General features: G+C 39.3%; 1 protein-coding gene across 6 annotated transcripts in view; it reads left to right on the forward strand.

The window, feature by feature from the left end:
* thsd7a (thrombospondin type 1 domain containing 7A) overlaps positions 1 to 19790 on the forward strand; it is a 339030-nt gene that overhangs the window by 204718 nt on the left and 114522 nt on the right. For 4 of the 6 annotated variants that reach the window (XM_062957499.1, XM_062957495.1, XM_062957497.1 and 1 more), the window contains exons 4-7: positions 4173 to 4421; positions 10083 to 10264; positions 14250 to 14318; positions 15873 to 16028. In XM_062957499.1, the coding sequence (XP_062813569.1) occupies positions 4173 to 4421; positions 10083 to 10264; positions 14250 to 14318; positions 15873 to 16028 (656 nt within the window). The remainder of the gene's footprint in view (positions 1 to 4172; positions 4422 to 10082; positions 10265 to 14249; positions 14319 to 15872; positions 16029 to 19790) is intronic. The other 2 variants (XM_062957498.1, XM_008112588.3) reach the window with 1 other exon arrangement.

Here is a 19790-nt window from a genome sequence, read left to right on the forward strand (position 1 = left end):
ATCTGTTTATGTTGCTAGGCCAATCCATAAAATTGTGAAAAAACAAGACATTTTCTAACAAACGAATATACTTTATTTAGCATAACATTTGTGGTTTCTCCTTGTTTTCTCATTTTCAGATGTCAAAAACTACATGTACTTCAGTAGCATAGAGTCCAAAAGTTCATACCTATCTCTGTAGTAGAGGGCATATTCAAATTTTATTTATTCAAACCAAGGCTGAGCTTGACGTATGCCACAAAATAATACTGAAAGACATTGATAGACTCACAAACACTTCCAAAGGATGGGATTTTTTAAAACATGTGTGAATTAAATAAAGTCTATTGAGTTCTTGGAGAAGGGGGTCATACTGTAATACCATCCTTATTCCTATTGAGATGATAGTTTTGCACCTTTAGTCTTGTTTAAAGAACTGCATGACATTGCAAGTTTTATTTTTAGCTCCCTAAGCTCCTACTTTAGGATTTTATCCCATGGTTTTAGACATCAAAATTCTCCTTTTTCCTGCTGCTTTTTAAATGAAGTCAAATCTTTGTAATGGCCCTTTGTAATTAGCTTGAACAGCTCATGCAATTTACTTTAAATTAGAGCAAATTATGGAGCAAGGCATTGCCATTAACGTGTCCTTAGCTTCTTTGTTTTAATTGGTATGTGTTTGTGAACTATATGGAATTAAAAATTCAATATTACATGTGCTTGAATTCATTGAGTATTTACTCCATAGTAAGTTGCATTATGTACTGACCTAAATATTCTATCTAGAGGGACCAGATCCTGTCTGATCCTCAAAGTGAAGTATGGTTAGCCTTGGCTAATCCTTAGATTTAAGACTTCCAACAAATACTATGTGTCGAAGGCTATATTTCAGAAGCAGGACTTGGCAAAATCACTTAAGCATTCCTTGCCTAAGAAAATCTCATGAAATTTATGGAGTTACCATAAGTCATCAAGTGATTTGAAGGCACATACACACAAATACAAATTCCTCTATGCTTTGTGTTCTTGCTCCTTAGAGTATTTACAGCAAAAAGGAAAAAAGGAAAAGTATGGTATATATTGTACTTTAAAGTAAGTTATAGTTCTATATTTCCTCAAGTGATATAATCACATATATTATGACTGTAATATCAATTTATATATTCCAACTGTACAGATAAGTACATATTTCAATGTCCAATTTTAACAAATATAATCTTGATAGTGTTCTCAAGGTTTGTAGTACTCTTCTTCAAATTCGATCATTCAAAGTAAATCAAAGTTCCATGTCAATAGTAACTCATTTAAAGTAAATCAAAGTTCCATGTCAATAGCAACAAAGTTCCATGTCAGTAGTAACGATTGGTCTCCTGGGTATGCATCCAGTTTCGGTGACCTTCTTCAGGTAGACCTTCTTCAGGTAATCCTGGAGTTCCCTCTGTTTGCTGCTCTGCTGTCTTATTTCTTTTCATAGAATTAAATGTAAATTGAGTCAAAATTTACCAGAGCCATAAGGATTAGAATACAGGAACATAGATCACGAATTAGAAAAGGAAACACAGAATCCACACTATACTTACACTTTAAAGACAACACTCATTCCTGTAACGACCTTAAGTACCTTGCCCTAGAAAAACTACAGACTCCAATTAACACTGACATCAAGAAGTTACTCCTCTGCAGGGAGGCTTTTTGGATCCACAAATTGAAGACCTTAACCCCACAAGGCCTAAACGATAGGCTAGATCTCACCTGCTTCTTATAATGGGATAAAAAAATACTTAAGTCTTTACAGAACTACTACTGAATGCTCGCAACTTGAGGTAGAATACTACATGTAAGGATCCTCCAAGGACATGTAAGTTCTTTTTGTTGTGAATCCTGATATTTATATACTATATTAGATATTATTGGGGTGTATTATACATGTCTATTTTTAGTATGGTTTGTATTATTTCTAGTATGGTTTGTATTATTTTGACTCAATTTACATTTAATTCTATGAAAAGAAATAAGACAGCAGAGCAGCAAACAGAGGGAACTCCAGGATTACCTGAAGAAAGTCTACCTGAAGAAGGTCACCGAAACTGGATGCATACCCGGGAGACCAGTCGTTACTACTGACATGGAACTTTGTTGCTATTGACATGGAACTTTGATTTACTTTAAATGAGTTACTATTGACATGGAACTTTGATTTACTTTGAATGATCGAATTTGAAGAAGAGTACTACAAACCTTGAGAACACTATCAAGATTATATTTGTTAAAATTGGACATTGAAATATGTACTTATCTGTACAGTTGGAATATATAAATTGATATTACAGTCATAATATATGTGATGATATCACTTGAGGAAATATAGAACTATAACTTACTTTAAAGTACAATATATACCATACTTTTCCTTTTTTCCTTTTTGCTGTATATAATAGACATCTGTGCATATAGCCTTAAGAGTATTTACGACAGAGATTTGTTTTATCAGCAGCAAGTGTTGCTTCCAGATATTTATTGGTACGTAAGCAGTGTGGAATATTGTAAATAAATATTTGCCAGTAGGTTCATTTGTGTCTTTAATAATTGACATCTCTATTGTAGAATTAATCCAATTTAACATCACTTTCACTACTATGGCTGAATACTATGGAATCCTAAGATGTGCAATATGGTGAGACACTAACACTTTTTGGCACAGAAGGCTTGTAAAACTATGATAATTCCATCACATTGAGATATGGCAGCTTGAATGAGGTCAAGCTGCATTAATTCTACAGTGTAAATGCATCTTAAGAGAAGGTTGTTAGCATAAGCTTTGGTAGTGTTAAATCTAGGCAACCTTATGCTACCAGCTTCTTCTACTCAGATGTTAGAACATCTCTTTGCATACTGATATTTCAGACTAACACGGCTATGACTTTGGAGTCTCTAAAATGGCACAACAGTTTGAGCCCTTCTGTGAAAAACAAGAATTTGATACACACACACACACACACAGAGTATATATACACATATAATATTGAACATGAATTGTGTTGTGAATTTTCCATTCCTAGCTGCAAAAGGGATGATACTTACCATACTTGTGACAGTTTTGTGTGCAGTGGTTCAACTGTTTCTTATGAAGTATCTCTGTAGCCACTATTCTATCATAGCAGAATTTACAATAGTTCTTTATTTGCTTACAAAGTGAATGGAACTTGTTAGCTAACATTTTGTGCAAATTTGGTGTCATTTCGCAGTTATCTTTCATATATGTCAGTGATATATAAAAGTGTTCATTCTCTCAGCCTCAGAGGAAGCAAAAGGCATACTCCTCTGGGCAGGTCTTACGAAGAAGACCTGTGTTAGGTTTGCTTTGGGGTGCTATAAGCCAGAAATGACTTGAAGACACACACAGCAATAATACTGAGCACAACAGATAGCCAGTGCCAGAGAGGTGATGTGAAAATATGTCAGGTTGGGAAAAGCAGTTTTATTGCTCACAACTTTCATATAATTTGGCATGAAATGGATAGGGATATTACACTGTTATAGAAAACGGAAACTGTCGACAGAGGAAACTGGCCTAGTTCATGTGTTGAGTGACCTTGGGGAGAAAGACTAGACTAAGATGACTTGTGCTGTCCTTAGCTAATAACCTGGGGCTGCAGTCAGTAGTCTTTGTTAAATGCTGCATTTGTCTCCAAATCCCCAGGACCTCTTAAGAAGTTTCCAACTAATATTTCCAGAAAGCCTACTGTCCAAATAAAAAAGCCTTGGAGCTGTTGTTTCTGACTGACTGAACAATATCAGTTAGGATATTGAGAAAGAAAGGAAAACAATTATCTGACCCAATAAATATTTTTTTATGAAGAAGTTATTTAAACAATTGGATTTCTTAAATTCTCAGTATTAGATGCATAATAGAGTACATTAATTTTCTTTCTTTGCTTTCATCTAATAAGGAGATGCTTAACTCATATTCTCCTATTGGAGCCAAAGTATATAACCTAAAAGCATTAGCAAATTACTGTCTTCTTAATATAGATGCACAAAAAATTTCTTTTCAGCTCACACTTAGCTCAGATTATATTAAAATGAAATGTGGGGATGTCTCTTTCATGAAGCATCACAAAATATAGTTAGGGCACTTAACATGGTTGTTTTACCAGATTCTAAAGTAAATGTGTCTTAATGCTCTTTTACAGTTTTTGTGAACAAGACAAGCTGCCAATTACCTTCCAGTCTTGTGTGATGCCTAAGGAATGCCAGATCTCAGAATGGTCTGAGTGGAGCCCGTGTTCCAAAACATGTTTTGATATGACATCTCCAAAAGGGAATCGTACAAGAACACGGGCCATCAAGCAGTTTCCTATTGGGAGTGAAAGTGACTGTCCAGAACTAGAAGAAATGGAGCAGTGTGTATCTCAAGGAGATGGGGTGGCTCCATGTATCACGTAAGTATTAACAATTCCCTAAATACTGATAATTGCACAGGCCCATGACTGCCTTAGAATGTTGCATAAGCCCACTCTACATTGTGCTGTCAATGTAAGGTACGCTAAAAACTGTATTTCCTGCAAATGAATCATGGGTGGAGTCCATTATTAACTGAGTGTTAATACAATCACAGGTGGAAGCCGTAACATAAGAATATTGTTTAATGCAGAGGAAATGTGCATTAATAAAGTGCAAAAGGTGTAAATTCACTAGTTATTCACTCATTTTGGTTTGCCCACACAGGAGACATTTAGGGGCATGTGCTGTGTTGATGAGAAACTGTTAGGTGTAGTGGTTTCAATGTTGGACTACAACTCTGGATTGTGGTGGCAGTAGTTGGAAGCTCTCCTGTTGCCATTTTCCTCCACTTTGCATCTTGAGTGATTCCAGATAAATTTCTTAAAACCAAGTGAGTCACCAACGTATAGCCATCACCACATCCTCTTTTCCAGTGCCTATTGTTTCTCTAAAGAAAAAGCACAATTTACCTTTCTTTGTCATACTTTGAAAGCTTTCTGAGTGCTATATTGTTATTACTGCATTGTAAAATTTATTAAATGTTTTTATAGTTTAAATTATCTTTTGAGAATGAATACTAGGTAGTTCTCATTATGAAAATACCTAAAATCATAAGAATGTGTGCATCCTAATGTCTTCGGCAACTGGCCAGTAAGAAACAAAAATCGGAAAGTGGCCGTAAATAAATTATTCAAGATTAGAACCCAGATAATGTGGCATGAAGCAGTTTAGAATCAAATTATTTATTTTATTTGGAGATTAATATTAGCACACAGATACAAGGACTTAAATCTTGCTATTCAAAGTATAAAAGAGCCATTGATCAATGTTAACTTGATAAGTTAACACTTATGTAAGTTCTGCAGATTTAATGGTCTACACTAGTTTGTACTAACAATATCAGCCCAGAAATCTATTGGCTTCTTTTTCTTGTTTTTACAGAAAATTAGTGAGACAGTCTACGTCTATAACAGAAATAAGCTCTGTTGAAATCAAAATAATAATAATAATAATAATAATAATAATAATAATAATAATAAGTTTATTTATATCCTGCCTCCATCTCCCCCGAAGGGGACTCGGGGCGGCTTACAGCAAAATCAGATACAAAACAATACAAAATAAAATATGAAACATCAGAGAACAAAACCAATAATAATATATACACAGTAACCGAAAAAAAAAGAAAAGAAAAAAGAAAAAACCACAACACAGTATTAAAACATCGAATTAAAAACAATGAGGTTGCAATAGTGGATAAGCAAGGTGCACATTATAAATTACAGATTTTTTAAATAAAGTGCAATAGATTCATTCAAGGTCCCATTGGGTAGGGAGGAGCCCTGAATTAATATCAAGTAATCAGGAAAAGAGCGACCAGTACAAAAGGTCGAGGAGTATAGTTGTAATTATGATGGGAAGAGGCGATCTTAACCAAAGGCCTGGGTGAAAAGCCAGGTTTTCAGGCTCTTCCGAAACGCCATCAAGGTGGGGGCTTGCCTGATCTCCCTAGGCAACGAGTTCCAGAGCCGGGGGGCCACTACAGAGAAGGCCCTCTCTCTCGTCCCCACCAACCGCGCTTTTGACGCTGGTGGAGGCGAGAGGAGGGCCTCTCCCGACGAACGAAGAGGCCGTGCAGGTTCATAGGGGGAGAGATGATCTCGAAGGTAGATGGGTCCCAAAGTGTTCAGAGCTTTATAGGTAATCACCAGCACTTTGAATTGGGTCCGGAAAATGAACGGCAGCCAGTGGAGCTCCTTAAACAGGAGGGTTGACCGCTCTCTGTATTGGGCTCCCGTCAGAACCAAGGCTGCCGAGCGTTGAACTAATTGAAGTTTCCGGGCCGTCTTCAAAGGCAGCCCCACATAGAGCGCATTGCAATAATCCAATCTAGAGGTAACTAAGGCGTGGACCACCATGGCCAAGTCAGACTTCACGAGGTATGGTCGCAGCTGGCGCACAAGTTTTAGTTGTGCAAAGGCCCTCCCTGCCACTGCCGACACCTGAGCATCAAGTGTCAGCGATGAGTCCAGGAGGACCCCCAAGCTACGGACCTGCGCCTTCAGGGGGAATGCGACCCCGTCAAGCACAGGTTACCACCCAATACCCCGATTAGACATACGACTGACCTGGAGGACCTCTGTCTTGTCAGGATTAAGCTTCAGCTTATTCACCTTCATCCAGCCCATCACAGCTGCCAAGCACTGGTCCAGTATCTGGGGGGCTTCCTTGGAGTTTGGTGGAAAAGAGTAGTAGAGTTGGGTGTCATCTGCGTAGAGATGGCACTGCACTCCAAAACTCCGGATGACCTCGCCCAGCGGTTTCATGTAGATGTTGAAAAGCATGGGAGACAGGATGGAACCTTGCGGGACCCCACAGGTCAATGGCCAGGGGTCCGAGCAGGTGTCCCCCATCTTCACCAACTGGGAACGGCCCTCCAGGAAGAACTGGAGCCACTGCAGAGCAGTACCCCCAAGGCCCATCCCGGAAAGCCATCCCAGAAGGATACCATGGTCGATGGTATCGAAAGCTGCTGAGATGTCCAAGAGAACCAGCAGGGTCACACTCCCCCTGTCTAGTTCCCTGCGGAGGTCATCCACCAAGGCGACCAAAGCCGTCTCAGTACTATGACCTGGTCTGAAGCCAGACTGCGATGGGTCCAGAAAATCAGTGTCATCCAGGAAACCCTGAAGCTGCGAGGCAAACACCCGCTCCAGGACCTTGCCCAGGAAAGGGAGGTTTGAGATAGGTCTGTAATTGTTTAAAATGGTCGAATCAAGGGAGGCCTTCTTCAGAATTGGCTTCACTATGGCCTGTTTAAGGGAAGATGGAAATTTACCTTGATTGAGAGAGGAATTGATTATCCTCACAAACCAATCTCGCAACCCCCCTCTGGCCAATTTAATTAGCCAAGAAGGGCAAGGATCCATGGCACAGGTAGTTGGTCTCACCGCATCAAGGATACTGTCCACGTCATCCAGGTGAACAAGCTGAAACGAATCCCACAAGATAGGACAGACAGGTGCCTCGGTTAACTCACATGGCATTGCATCTAAGCTAGCGTCCAAGTCATGACGAATCTGAGCGACTTTGTCTGCAAAATGGTGCACGAACTCGCTGCACCGAGTTGCCGAGTCCTCGGGTGCCTCCCCACCCTCGGGAGGGTGGAGGAGCTCCCCGACGACACGGAACAACTCCGATGGTCTGTTAGTTGCAGATGCTATGCGGGCAGTCGTGAAGGTCTTCCTGGCTGCCCGCAAAGCCGCGGAGTAGGCACTAATAGTAGCACTAACCCGTGCTTGGTCAGAGGCATCCTGAGTCTTCCACCAACGGCACTCTAGTCCTCTTCTCTTGGGCTTCATCACTGCCAACTCCTCTGAGAACCAAGGAGCTGAAGTGACTCTGCGCAAAGAGAGGGGATGTTCGGGGGCAATCGTGTCAATTGCCCTGGACATCTCGCTATTATAGCGGTCCACCAGGGCATCAACAGGATCGTCAGCCTCCATGACAGGAAACTCCCCAAGAGACCTCAGGAATCCCTCAGGATCCATAAGTCTCCTGGGGCGTACGATCTTAATGGGTCCACCACCCCTGCAGATGTTTGAGGTCACGGTAAGTCTTAAACTGATCAGGTGATGGTCAGACCATGACAACGGAAGAATATTTTGCTCTTCCACTCTGACACCACCGTCCATAGCAACAAAAACCAGGTCGAGCATGTGACCAGCTTGATGGGTGGGACCAGATATCACTTGGGACAGCCCCATGGTCGTCATGGCAACCATGAAGTCCTGAGCTGCGCCTGTTAAGGCTACCTCAGCGTGGATGTTGAAGTCCCCCAGCACTACCAGATGCTGGGAGACCAGCACCACACCAGAGATCACCTCTGCTAGCTCAGGTAGGGAGACTGCTGTGTCGCGGGGTGGACGGCTTACTTCTGGGTAAATGTGCAGAGATTGCAGCTTTAGAAACACTGTTTTTGATAACGTTTCATTGGTACTACTGCCATTGATTCTGGGTCACTGTCTCTTTTCTCCAAACCATCTATTATGGCCTCTGGAAATGTTTCTCTTGATACCTGCTTAAAGTACTTGTTGCATAGAGCCTCTGATGACATTTTATAAAGCTGGCTGAGTTTTTAAGTTACATCACTCATCTTCTTTCTCTATGAGCTAGCTGATTGGAAAGCTCTAAACACCTAATCATTTACCATAGTTCAGCTGGAAGTTCGCAGTATTCTACCCTCACCTTGTCAAAAAATGTGAAAGGGAGGGAGGAAGACGGAGAGAGAGGAACATTATGGGAAAGAACGTGCAGAATTAGAAAGGATGTGAAAGAACTGAAACTAGAATTATGCACTGATGGGAAAAATCAAGTTTTTTCATAGTCAGGAAACGTAAAGAGTCAGCATAGTGTGCTTCATTGCCTGAGATAGAGCAAGAAGCCCTGTTCCACCTCTATTAAAGCATATAGCATCATATGCCATCCTATTCATTTTAGCTTCTGAGGCAGAGAACGTCACAAGTGTCCCTTCTTCTCTTCTTGATAGTGAAGCACAATATTAATCAATTAAAAAATCCTTGGCCACCCATGAAACCAAAACTTGATTCCCTGAGGCATTTTCCTCACTATGCCTAATGGCAGGGTTGTCCCTGCAAATACACATTATACCTTTCTTTTTCTTGTTCTCTGTGCAGCTCAGGCCCGTAGCCAGGATTTTGATTCAGGCGGGGCTGGGATTTTGATTGGGGGGGGGGGGGTGAGTCTGGGTGAGAGAGGATCTACCCTAGCAAACCTTTTGTATTGTTTTCCCCATACCCCCATGCATATGGGATATATTGAGCATGGTGATCAGATCATGATATGAATAAACATAACAGTTTAAATAATAAATGTAAGGCCTTCTCGCGGACCACCCTGAGAATTTCAGGGGGGGGGGCTGAAGCCCCTGAAGGCCCCCCCCCCCCCCGCCCCCGGCTACATGCCTGGTGTAGCTGTTAACTTTTTCAGTAATATCTTACATTTTCTTTATATTTTCACTGTGTCATTTAATTTCAGGTTATGGTGTCAGATCAGGTGCCCAAAAACAGAAATTAACTAACTTGTGTAATTCAAGTAGATGAAACCATGCAATTATTCATTCCATAATTACTTGTCCCTTTTCTGTGTAATGCAAAATAATGATAAATCATACATTCTTTCCATAATTAACTATCTAATTTCATGCAAACAAATTTAGTGCTCTTGAAGCACATGTTTGCTTAGAACATTGTGTTTAATTTAGGTAACTATCAGATACATGAGCAAACATAGAACTACTACCTGTATTATGAAGTTCTTATTAAAAATCATTGTCTTTTAAGTTGTATTTTACTTCCCCGAGTGATTTCATTGGGACCTAAATGTCTGCTAATGTTATCTGGATTCACCAAGTTTAGTAAAGTAAAAAATACTATAGATCTTTGTGTTGTATCCTTACTCTTAATTTGGGCAATTAAAAAATAAAATATTAGATTGTGTTGTTTATGATGTCCTGAGCTAGACTGATTTATCATGTGCTTAATAGTCAAGTTTGTTGACTCACTGTTTATTTGGTTCAGGTATGGCTGGAGAACTACAGAGTGGACAGAATGTCGCATTGACCCTTTACTTAGTCAACAGGATAAACGACGAGGGAATCAAACTGCTCTTTGTGGAGGTGGAATTCAGACCCGGGAGGTATATTGTGTGCAAGCTAATGAAAACCTCCTCTCCTACTTAAATACTCTCAAAGAAAAGGAAGGTATGTTATGAATCACTGACACATAAAATGGCATGAAAGCTAAACGTTGCACTCTAACTTTTGCCGTTCATTTCATATTTCATTTACAAACCAAGTTGATGAAAACAGGTGTATAGCGGCTAGAAGCTGTTTCAGTTCTGTGTCTCAACAAACCTCAGGATCCCAGATAAGCATTATATTGCTATAAATTTGTGTTATGAAAGGAACCTTTAAAAACGAGCTACAAATCAGGAACCCTTCAGGAAGTCTTCAGTTAAACTCCAACACTGTAATGAATGTACAGGCCACTCACTTTCAGTTTCAACTCTTGTAATATACTTGTGTATAGTTTGATCTCATGTATAAATTGAGGGTAGGTTTTGGGGTCATAATTCTGGATTTTGATTGACCCATTGATAAGTTGAATGTCATTCCACTAAGAGGGGAAATCACCAGTGACACAAGTGGCTGCACCTTGCTGCTGCCATTTTCCCAGGCATTTGAAAGGGTCTGAAGTGGCATTATAACAGAGAAAATAGAGAGTGTTAGGTTCTGCCATGATGGACAAGCTCTCACCTTTTGCTACTTTACTCACAGATGTTTCCATCGTTGACAAGAGTTATGGTACAATACTTACATTGACCCATGGATAAATCTACCTAGGTTTTGAGGATCAATTTTTGACTAACATTTCTAGATATATACATGAGTATATATAATAACAACAATAACAACAACAACAGCAATAAACAACTTTATTTGTATCCCACCCTATCTCTCCAATAGGGACCCAGGGCGGCCAACAAATATAATGGTAAATATTCAATGCCATATAATATAATCAACGAATAAACAAGAGATACTATAAATTTAAAAAACACATTAAACATCGACATCAAACAATGAGATATTATCACCAGGTTATATAGCACTTGGCAGAATTATTGTTGTATTACAACTAGATAATGTAGATAGACTTTGAACAATTGAAAACAGTATACTAATGTGAAGTATTGTTATCAATACCTTGTAATAAAGATTCTTTTTCAGCAGGAAGTTATGACGCATGATTTATCTTATAACAGCCATTTGCTTTGTGTATCAAGTGTGTGGAAATGCACTTCTGGCACTTTCATGCATTCAGGCAGCATAATAGTTTCTGGTTGTGATGCAAAAAGCAAAGATGTTGGGACCCAAGCCTAGAATATTACACAAACACGTGTTCTGTCCCTGAGATGTAGATCTCTCTTTTATCTGTTTGGCTTTTGAGTAACTTAGCCACAAATAAAGGGAGTTGGCATTGGCTTAATGAGTCAATGTTGACGACCCAGGCATCACTTGGGTTCAGTGGTTTCATGATTTATGCTGCTGTCACTATGCTGTGGCCCAGAACAGTCCAAGGTCTTGAATATATAAGAGAGCAGCTACATGAGCATTTTAGCCCTCAAAACCCCATCTCTGTTTCAAAAGTCATTTTGATAGCTCAATCTTTCTTAAACCAAAACCCACTTTGCCTTACTGTGCAAGCAAAACATCTCTCGCACTTTGCCCATTCTCTTCCCCCATTTACTATTGACAAGGATCTCATTTTACAGTGTGTGATTTTCCTATCATTCTTTGTATGCCTTCTGCACCTTTAGGTTGCAAGCACATTTTATCAAATCTAAAAACAGTATCATGGGCTGATATCCTATTCCCCACAGACTCCAAAGGGGGAAAAAATGATCAATTGATCTAAAGTGGACTCTACCAGGGGACAGAATGAAGCCCCAGACAGATGGACAGGGAGGACAAGATATTGAAGGACCAAGCTGCATGTGCTAAGCTAGCCTGCTGCCGTCAGGTGCAATGGGAGAAGTTGTCTGATTGCCAATGTTGAAATAATATGGAGAGCTGTATTCAAATATATCTTCAAGTATTTGAAAATCCATGCAAACATGATTCTGCTTCTCCAGAGGGAAGTAACCAAATAAGTGTATTCAAATTACACAATAGTAGGAAGAGCTTTCTGTCACTAGTAACAGTTTGACTGCCTTGAAATTAATATTTGCCCCATTTCCATGGGAGTTTTTATACAGAGGCTAGGTGACAAAATATCAGGTGTACTTTAGCTGCGGAGTTCCTCTGTTGGCAGTAGACCGGACTAGAAGACCTTTCCAACTCTACAGTTATGTAATCCAGCTCTTTTTTGGTTGTCCTACACAGTGAAGTATCCTGGGCCAGCCTTGTAGGGTTCATCCTGTCTTGACATTAATTTCCTATTAGGTCAATCTCTTAAACGTGAAACAAAGAGATGCTCTCTTGTCTGTGTATGTATCTTTTGAAATGGGAATTTTATCAAATCACAAAGTCTTGACACTTTGCAGTTATATTATTTCCAAGGCTAGCTCAAAACACTTCTCTGCATGATGCAAAAGACAAGACACCTCCTTTCATTTCTTGTACAAAGCTGACTAGACAAGACTTTTACTTCAGTACTGCCAATGGGATAGCATCCTCCATCACAGCTGAGGGCCACAGGGTAGTTTAAGAAGTATTGGACAGAGAGTATGACCCACACACCTCGTACTATTACATAAGACAAGCAGGCTAATTACCCAGGGTTGCTACTGCTACTCAGAGCTTGGAAAAATTGCTATTTTGACTATGATTTCTAGAAGTGCATAGCCAGTACTGACCACATTGTCAGGTGTATCATGGGAAATAAATTCAAAAACTTTACTTTTCCAAGCTTTGTAGCTCCCTCCAGTATCTGCTGCTTGAGCCCACTGCTCACTCTGCTCAGTGGTAGGATTGCCCTGTGATAATCCCTATTAATTTCAGTGAGGATTGGACAAGAGAACTTCCCAATTGCACTTTTAAAAGGAGAATGTCTAATTCAAGTGATTTGATTTTGTCTTCATCTTCTTTAAAAAAACCCAATAAAATCCAGATAAACTTTAATAATAAGTTCATCCAGCCCACATGTTACAATGACTTGAAGCAAAATATGCCAGCTTTGAATTGTATACATTAGCTTCTTTAAAACAAAACAAAAAAATAAAAGTATCCTCCAGGAAGAGAGTTGTCTTTGCTTCTTTCGCCTTAATAGAAATTATGCTTGTAGACCACAACAATCCTACTTGGGCCCCAAAATCAGACATGTTTAGAGTCAGGCGATGTTCCAATTGAAGTAATCAGCAAAGATTTTGAAATGTTCATGCCATTGTTCTTAGTCAAAGAAAGGCATCAATAAACACAGAGACATATTTAATTGGGAATCTACATTTTAATAATTCACATGTCGTTTGTCACACATTTTGGTGAGAGCCATCAAGGTGCATTTGTTCAAGTGTGTGACTAGGACTCCTGTGAGCCCAGGGTTTGAATCCTTGATCCGCCATGGAAATCCACTGGGTGAATTTGGGCAAGTCATTCTGTTTTAGCATTAGATGAAGGCCATGTCAAACTTTCTCTGAATAAATCTTACCAAGAAAACAGGAGCAGGTTGTCATAAGTTCAGTTGACTTGAAGACAGATAACAACAACAAAAGAGAGCTAGCGTGGTGAAGTAATTTGAGCATTTGGACTATGACTCTGGAAACCAAGACCTGAATCCCCACTTCACCATGGAAATCTACTTGAGTGAACCCAGGCAAATTACATTCCCTCAGCCTCAGGCAAAGTCAAAGCTCCTCTGAACACATCTTACAAAAAAAAAAAAACTGTGGTACACAGTACACAATACACAAAAACAAAACATCTGTCTTATTTGCACAGGCTTAATGAAATCTGGTCTTTTTTAACGTGATAGAAAAAACACAGCTTGCTAGATATTGAATGCCTCACAAGGGATGATGGTTAAATTTGGGAGTAGTAATAAAGAAATGGGAAAAAGACTTTGTATCCAAGAGAAATCCCATACCTGCTGTGTAGGCTGAACTCAAAACAGCTAATCCCATTTTAGGCTGTATGAGAACCCTCCAATCTCTTGTATTCACAGCAGTCTTTATCCATGTTATTTCAGAAAGTCAGTCACAGAGCACATCGAAGGCTAGTGCTGCTCCACTCCTGTCCATCACTTTTGAAATAACAGGTATGTAATTAAGGCCACGCACCTCACATGCCTAAAGATGTCCTCTGCATTTTGGAAGAACTATGCTGGCTGTGTAGGACTGCTTTTTGACATGTGGGCTTTCAATTTTAGAAGTTAAAAATGTTAAAAAGCTTAATAAAAATCATAATATATACATTTTAGCAGTATGAACCAATATAGATGAATTTAAGGATTCACCTTTCATATCCTCGGAGAGCATGTAGCAATGGACTCCAACATTCCAGCAACCTGGAAAGATTATTTTCTGCATCATAGAAAAAAAGTTGCGACTCAAGCTTTCTACATTTTAAACAAGCCCCAACAAGTCTGGCCAATAATGATGAATGTTGTATTCTAACTATTCTGGAGAATCACATCTTACAGTCTTAAGGTCACCAGTTTGCACTTTCTCTAGTATAGAGTTCAAGGAAACAATCTACGAAAACTCTCTGCTCCCAGACATTTCATACAGATACTTTGGGAAGAGAATCTCATTCACTTCCTCTTGCAGCTATTACTTCTTGATTATTATTATTATTTTGCACTGCACGTGCACACAGAAAAGTTTGTCCTGTCAGTTTTTCTGAAGGTTTTTGCCATTTCATAGAAAGGCATGCATTCCAACTGTCCTGTTTTGGCAGGGACAATTCAAAACAATCCATTTTTGTGCCACTTTTTGAACTGCTTTGAAAATAGCACAGTTTCTCTCTTCTCCTCCTACTTTCTCCCTTTGTCCTAATCTTATTTTAGGTACTCTTGATTCAGCTAAAAGTATCAATGTCATTTGTAGTCATTTAGCTCATCACGGCAGAGAGGAAAGGAAGAAGCAGGCTCTTTCCTGTCCAGTAGGTTCACACAAAAGCAAACTGTAGCAGCCTTTCCTAGCTTCTCTATTCTTCCTCATTTTTTTAAAAAAACACAATTTTCACCACATTCTGATTTTTTTTTTTTGCACGAGTCTTCATCATGGTGAACAGCATGGAAAAGAGCATCAGTCAGAATGCAACATAATAGGATTCATTTGAGTGTTTTCTTTATCAACACTTGCATCAAAATGTCCTTCCAAGACAATTGTTTTACTCATATTATGTCAGATTTAAGGGGGGAAAAACAGAGTGAGGCAGTTGATTCATTCAACAAATTCTGGGGTTTGGCAGCAAGGTGTTGGAGTGGAAAGTTATGTATCTCTTTGACTTGCCCTGTACTTCCCATTACCTAGCCTGCTTTCCCTCAAATATTGTCTGCCTTGACAGTGTTGAAGAAAAATTCAACTGTCAGTTTAGTCAGTTGTTGTATATGGAACAGCAGGAAGTACCATCTTGTTCATTACCCATCCAGCAAAATGACTTTGGCCAGTATGGCATGAAAAAAGCACTTTCTTTGTATGCTTTTGCGGATTGGTGGGTTATGTTTGGGTTACTGTCCAGGAACACAGAAAACCAAGTCCAGTGACCATGGGAATCTTACTGTTGAGCAGCAGTGTTGACTTTCATCAGAGCTTGACTGAAGTATAAACAACAGATATATCATAGTGTTTTCTTTTCCTCCTCACAGCATCCAAACCTGTGGAGTGGAAATTATGCACAGGCCCTACTCCTAGTACAACCCAGTTGTGCCATATCCCATGTCCCATAGAATGTGAGGTGTCGGCCTGGTCAGCTTGGGGACCATGCACCTTTGAAAACTGTGATGACCAACAAGCCAAAAAAGGTATGTACATTTCCAATATAAATGAAATTATCTGCTGTCTTTGACTACTGAGAAAAGGAAGTCTAATGTCTGGATTCTAGGTTGATTTAACATAAAGCTTTCTCACAGGTAGAATCCTAAAGAATCGTATGTGCTTCCCCCCGCACGGGAGTCATTATTTATTTTTATCCCATCTTTATCCTGAAATCATGACTTAAGGTGCCTTGGCAGCTGCAAACTATTATTGGCAAATAAAGGTCTTTTAAGGAAGATCTATGTTGCTGTCTAAGCACATTGGGTTTTCTGATGAATTTTGGCAAATACTGTACATTCAGGATCCCCTATTATTTCTGAATCTTGTCTTTATAGAATATAGCTGTCATCATTATGCTGAAGAGTACACATTGGTCTTCTTACTCTAAGGCAGGGGTCCCCAAACTAAGGCCCGGGGGCCACATGTGGCCCATCGAAGCCATTTATCCGGCCCCCGTGATGGCGGCTCCCTCCTCCACCTTTCCTGCCTCCTCCCTCACCTGTTGTGCACCTTCTAAAGATTTGCTTGTTTATAATGGTATTTTAATTATTATTTAATTAATAATTTACTAAGGGGTGCTTTGCCAGTGCTTTTGGTGCACAAAGGCAAAAGGGGGTTGGACTAAATGGCCCTTTTCCAATAATAATAATAATAATAATAATAATAATAATAATAATAATTCTTCTTGGCACAAAGACACAGCATAACACAGCAAACGAGATATATATATATCTGCTGGATTTCGTACATTTCCCCGGCATTTAGGACTGTGTGATGTATGATGATGATGATGATGATTAACAACATTGAGGCTGAGTGGCCATCTGTCAGGGGTGCTTTGCTTGTGCTTTTGGTGCACAAAGGTAGAAGACGGTTGGACAAGATGGTCCAAGGTGTCACTTCCAACTCTCTTTATTATTTTTATTATGATTATGATTATTATTAACATTGAGACTGTATTTCTTCCCGTTTGGTTTTTTTTTTTACTTCAAAATAAAAGATGTACAGTGTGCATAGGCATTTGTTTATAGAGGTTTTTTTTTCAACTATAGTCCGGCCCTCCAATGGTCTGAGGGACCGTGAACTGGCCCCCGGTTTAAAAAGTTTGGGGACCCCTGCTCTAAGGCTTCCATGTTGCTAATTGCACAATTGCAAAGAATTGTGTGTGTTTGTGTGTGTCTGTGTGTGTATGGATGGATAGATAGACAGATGGCATTTGTTCTTCTTCCTACTAGCAAAATACACAAATTTTGAATTAGAAAGAGTAAAAATGCTAATTATCAGCTTTATAATTAGTAACTCTTGTTGCGCATAAGCAGATATCAGTCAGGTCCAATGCAAAAGACACACAAACAAGAGGAAAAGGAAGAAAAATCTTTACTCTTGTCAGCAGAGATACAAAATCAAATAGCTCAGCAAACTTACATAGTCCTTGCAAGCAGCACAGAGTAAGGCTTCTTCATCCAAAATAATAGAACATAAAACAAATAGCTATTCCATCATAGCAAGGGGCATTGCTGTTAAGTTCTTGTTAACTGAGCATCTCCAAACTGTATTCTAACATCCATACAGTTATACCCCACTGGGTATAGTCCAAGCTTGCTTGCTGACCTACATCAGCAGCTGCTCATAATAATTAATACCGTAAGGTTTTCTTTAACACACACATATATACCTGATCCTGTTACTACTTACTGTAACAACTCTCCCCCCCTTCTCCTTTTCTCTCTATATATATGTGTTTGAGAGACAGACAGAGGTGTGTATATGTTAAATCATTTGAGGTTTATAGTACATCATATTTGAACATCAACCTAGGGTGCATCTACACTGTAGAATTAATGCAATTTTACTCTGCTGTAACTGCCATATCTCAATGCTATGGCATCATTGGAGTTGTAGTTTTACAAGGTCTTTAACCACCACTGTTCAAGAATGCTAATCCCTCATAAGTTTAGAACTCCCAGGATTCCATAGCATTGAGCCATTGCAGTTAGTGATGTTGAACTGCATTAACTAATTTAGTAATGTTGCATGCAACTGTGTGAAAAAAATGTTGAGCAGCTGCTGGGGTGTTTTGGAAAGCACTAGGAACAAACCAGAAAACAGGGTGGATAAATCTATATTTTTACAGGGAAAATTATTTTGCAGAGAAAGTCACCTTCACTCATGTTAAGAAAACCTCGTGGACTTAGCTATGGCATTTTGACTCCATTCATCCAGAAAGATTTGTGCACGTAAAACATTTACTTTCAGTAAAATATTTTGTCCTACAAAACATTCCTGTGTGCAGGGTAAAACTGTTCCTTACACTGAATTACCAATGATCATAATTTGCCATATAAATTTACTGTAGGATGTGGGCTTATGCTGTGGAGAAACCAAAATCAGAGTTACAAACTAGACAAGCAGAGCAATTGTGTGAAATAAACATGTGGTTTCCATCTCATATATAAAGGAGGGCTGTGGGGCTCTACTCCTCATACTATAAAAAGAGTTAATGGGAGAGGGGATTTTCTAAAACAGTGGTTCTCAACCTGTGGGTCAAGATTGGATCCCTCATGTTTTAATGGGTAGAGTGTAAGTATTATTATGGCACCAAATCCAAATGGTCTGTTGCTGATGGCCTGTTGCTCCCAACCTAGTCTATTTGTCACATTCTGATTCTTCCTACATCATGTTCCCAGGTAAAAAACAGGACAAGGATCCTGGGTCTTTAATGCTTGTGCAGAAGAGGGAATTTCAGCATGTGGAGCATGTGCAAAAAGAAATAAGAGTAAGGTTACCCCCAGTATCCACAGGAGATATGTTCCCAGTTGGATTGATGGTTCTACTCAGTCAAGGAATCCATAGCCGTGACTCTGTATTACTTCAGCAAGACAATGTGACTTGGAGATCTCTCATTTATAGGGTTGCCATAAGCCAAAGTTGACTTTAGGATAATTGACAGCAATACATTTCGAACTTTTAGTTGATGTCCCCTCGGGGAGATAGGGCGGAATACAAATAAAGTTGTTGTTGTTGTTGTTGTTAGCAGTAGTAGTAATGGGACCTTCTCTTCTCTTTCTTTTGTTCTTTTTCTATAAAATTGTGCTTTTACAACAGTGTTCTATGGATTGTTGTGTCATCAGGAATTTACTCAAATATCTCTCCTCTCTGAAGACTTGGAAGCAAAATCTAGGAAAGATGCTTTTTTGAAACTGTTACAATACATCCTCTACACTTCACTGCAATATCCTTTGATGAGTTCAGACTGACCAGTTCCTGAACTCACTTGGTGCTCAGTGAGATCTTGTTCTGTTGCAGCACCAAGAAGAAATATGAGTGAAATGAAGCAATGAAACATGCCTGGTCAAAAGATGATGAATTTAAGAGTTTTTAAGGGCATTGCAGTTTTAACAAAACCCATTGGTGCCAAATAAATGTCATTGCTCCCTAAAAGACTTTCAGTCTGGAAACTGAATGGGATTTAGCTTTCACAGCAATATTTTTATGACACGTCTCATTGGAATTTTCAAGTTCTGTCTTCAAATCATGAGAAGAGACCTGTTTACTCCAGGTAGATTTGTTCCATCTGGCTAGATTTTAGGGCTGAACAAATATGTCAGTTTTGATTTCTTCTACTTTCCAATTGTTCTTTAAAAAATCTAAAGTTCTTTCTCCCCATTTCCCATTTATGAAGAAATGTGAGAGTTTTTTGGTAGGTTCTTCTAAAAAATGATTAGGTCAAAATCCTCAGCCATCTGCAT

Source organism: Anolis carolinensis, chromosome 6 (assembly GCF_035594765.1).
Source record: "Anolis carolinensis isolate JA03-04 chromosome 6, rAnoCar3.1.pri, whole genome shotgun sequence".
Classification (NCBI taxonomy): Eukaryota; Metazoa; Chordata; class Lepidosauria; order Squamata; family Dactyloidae; genus Anolis; species Anolis carolinensis.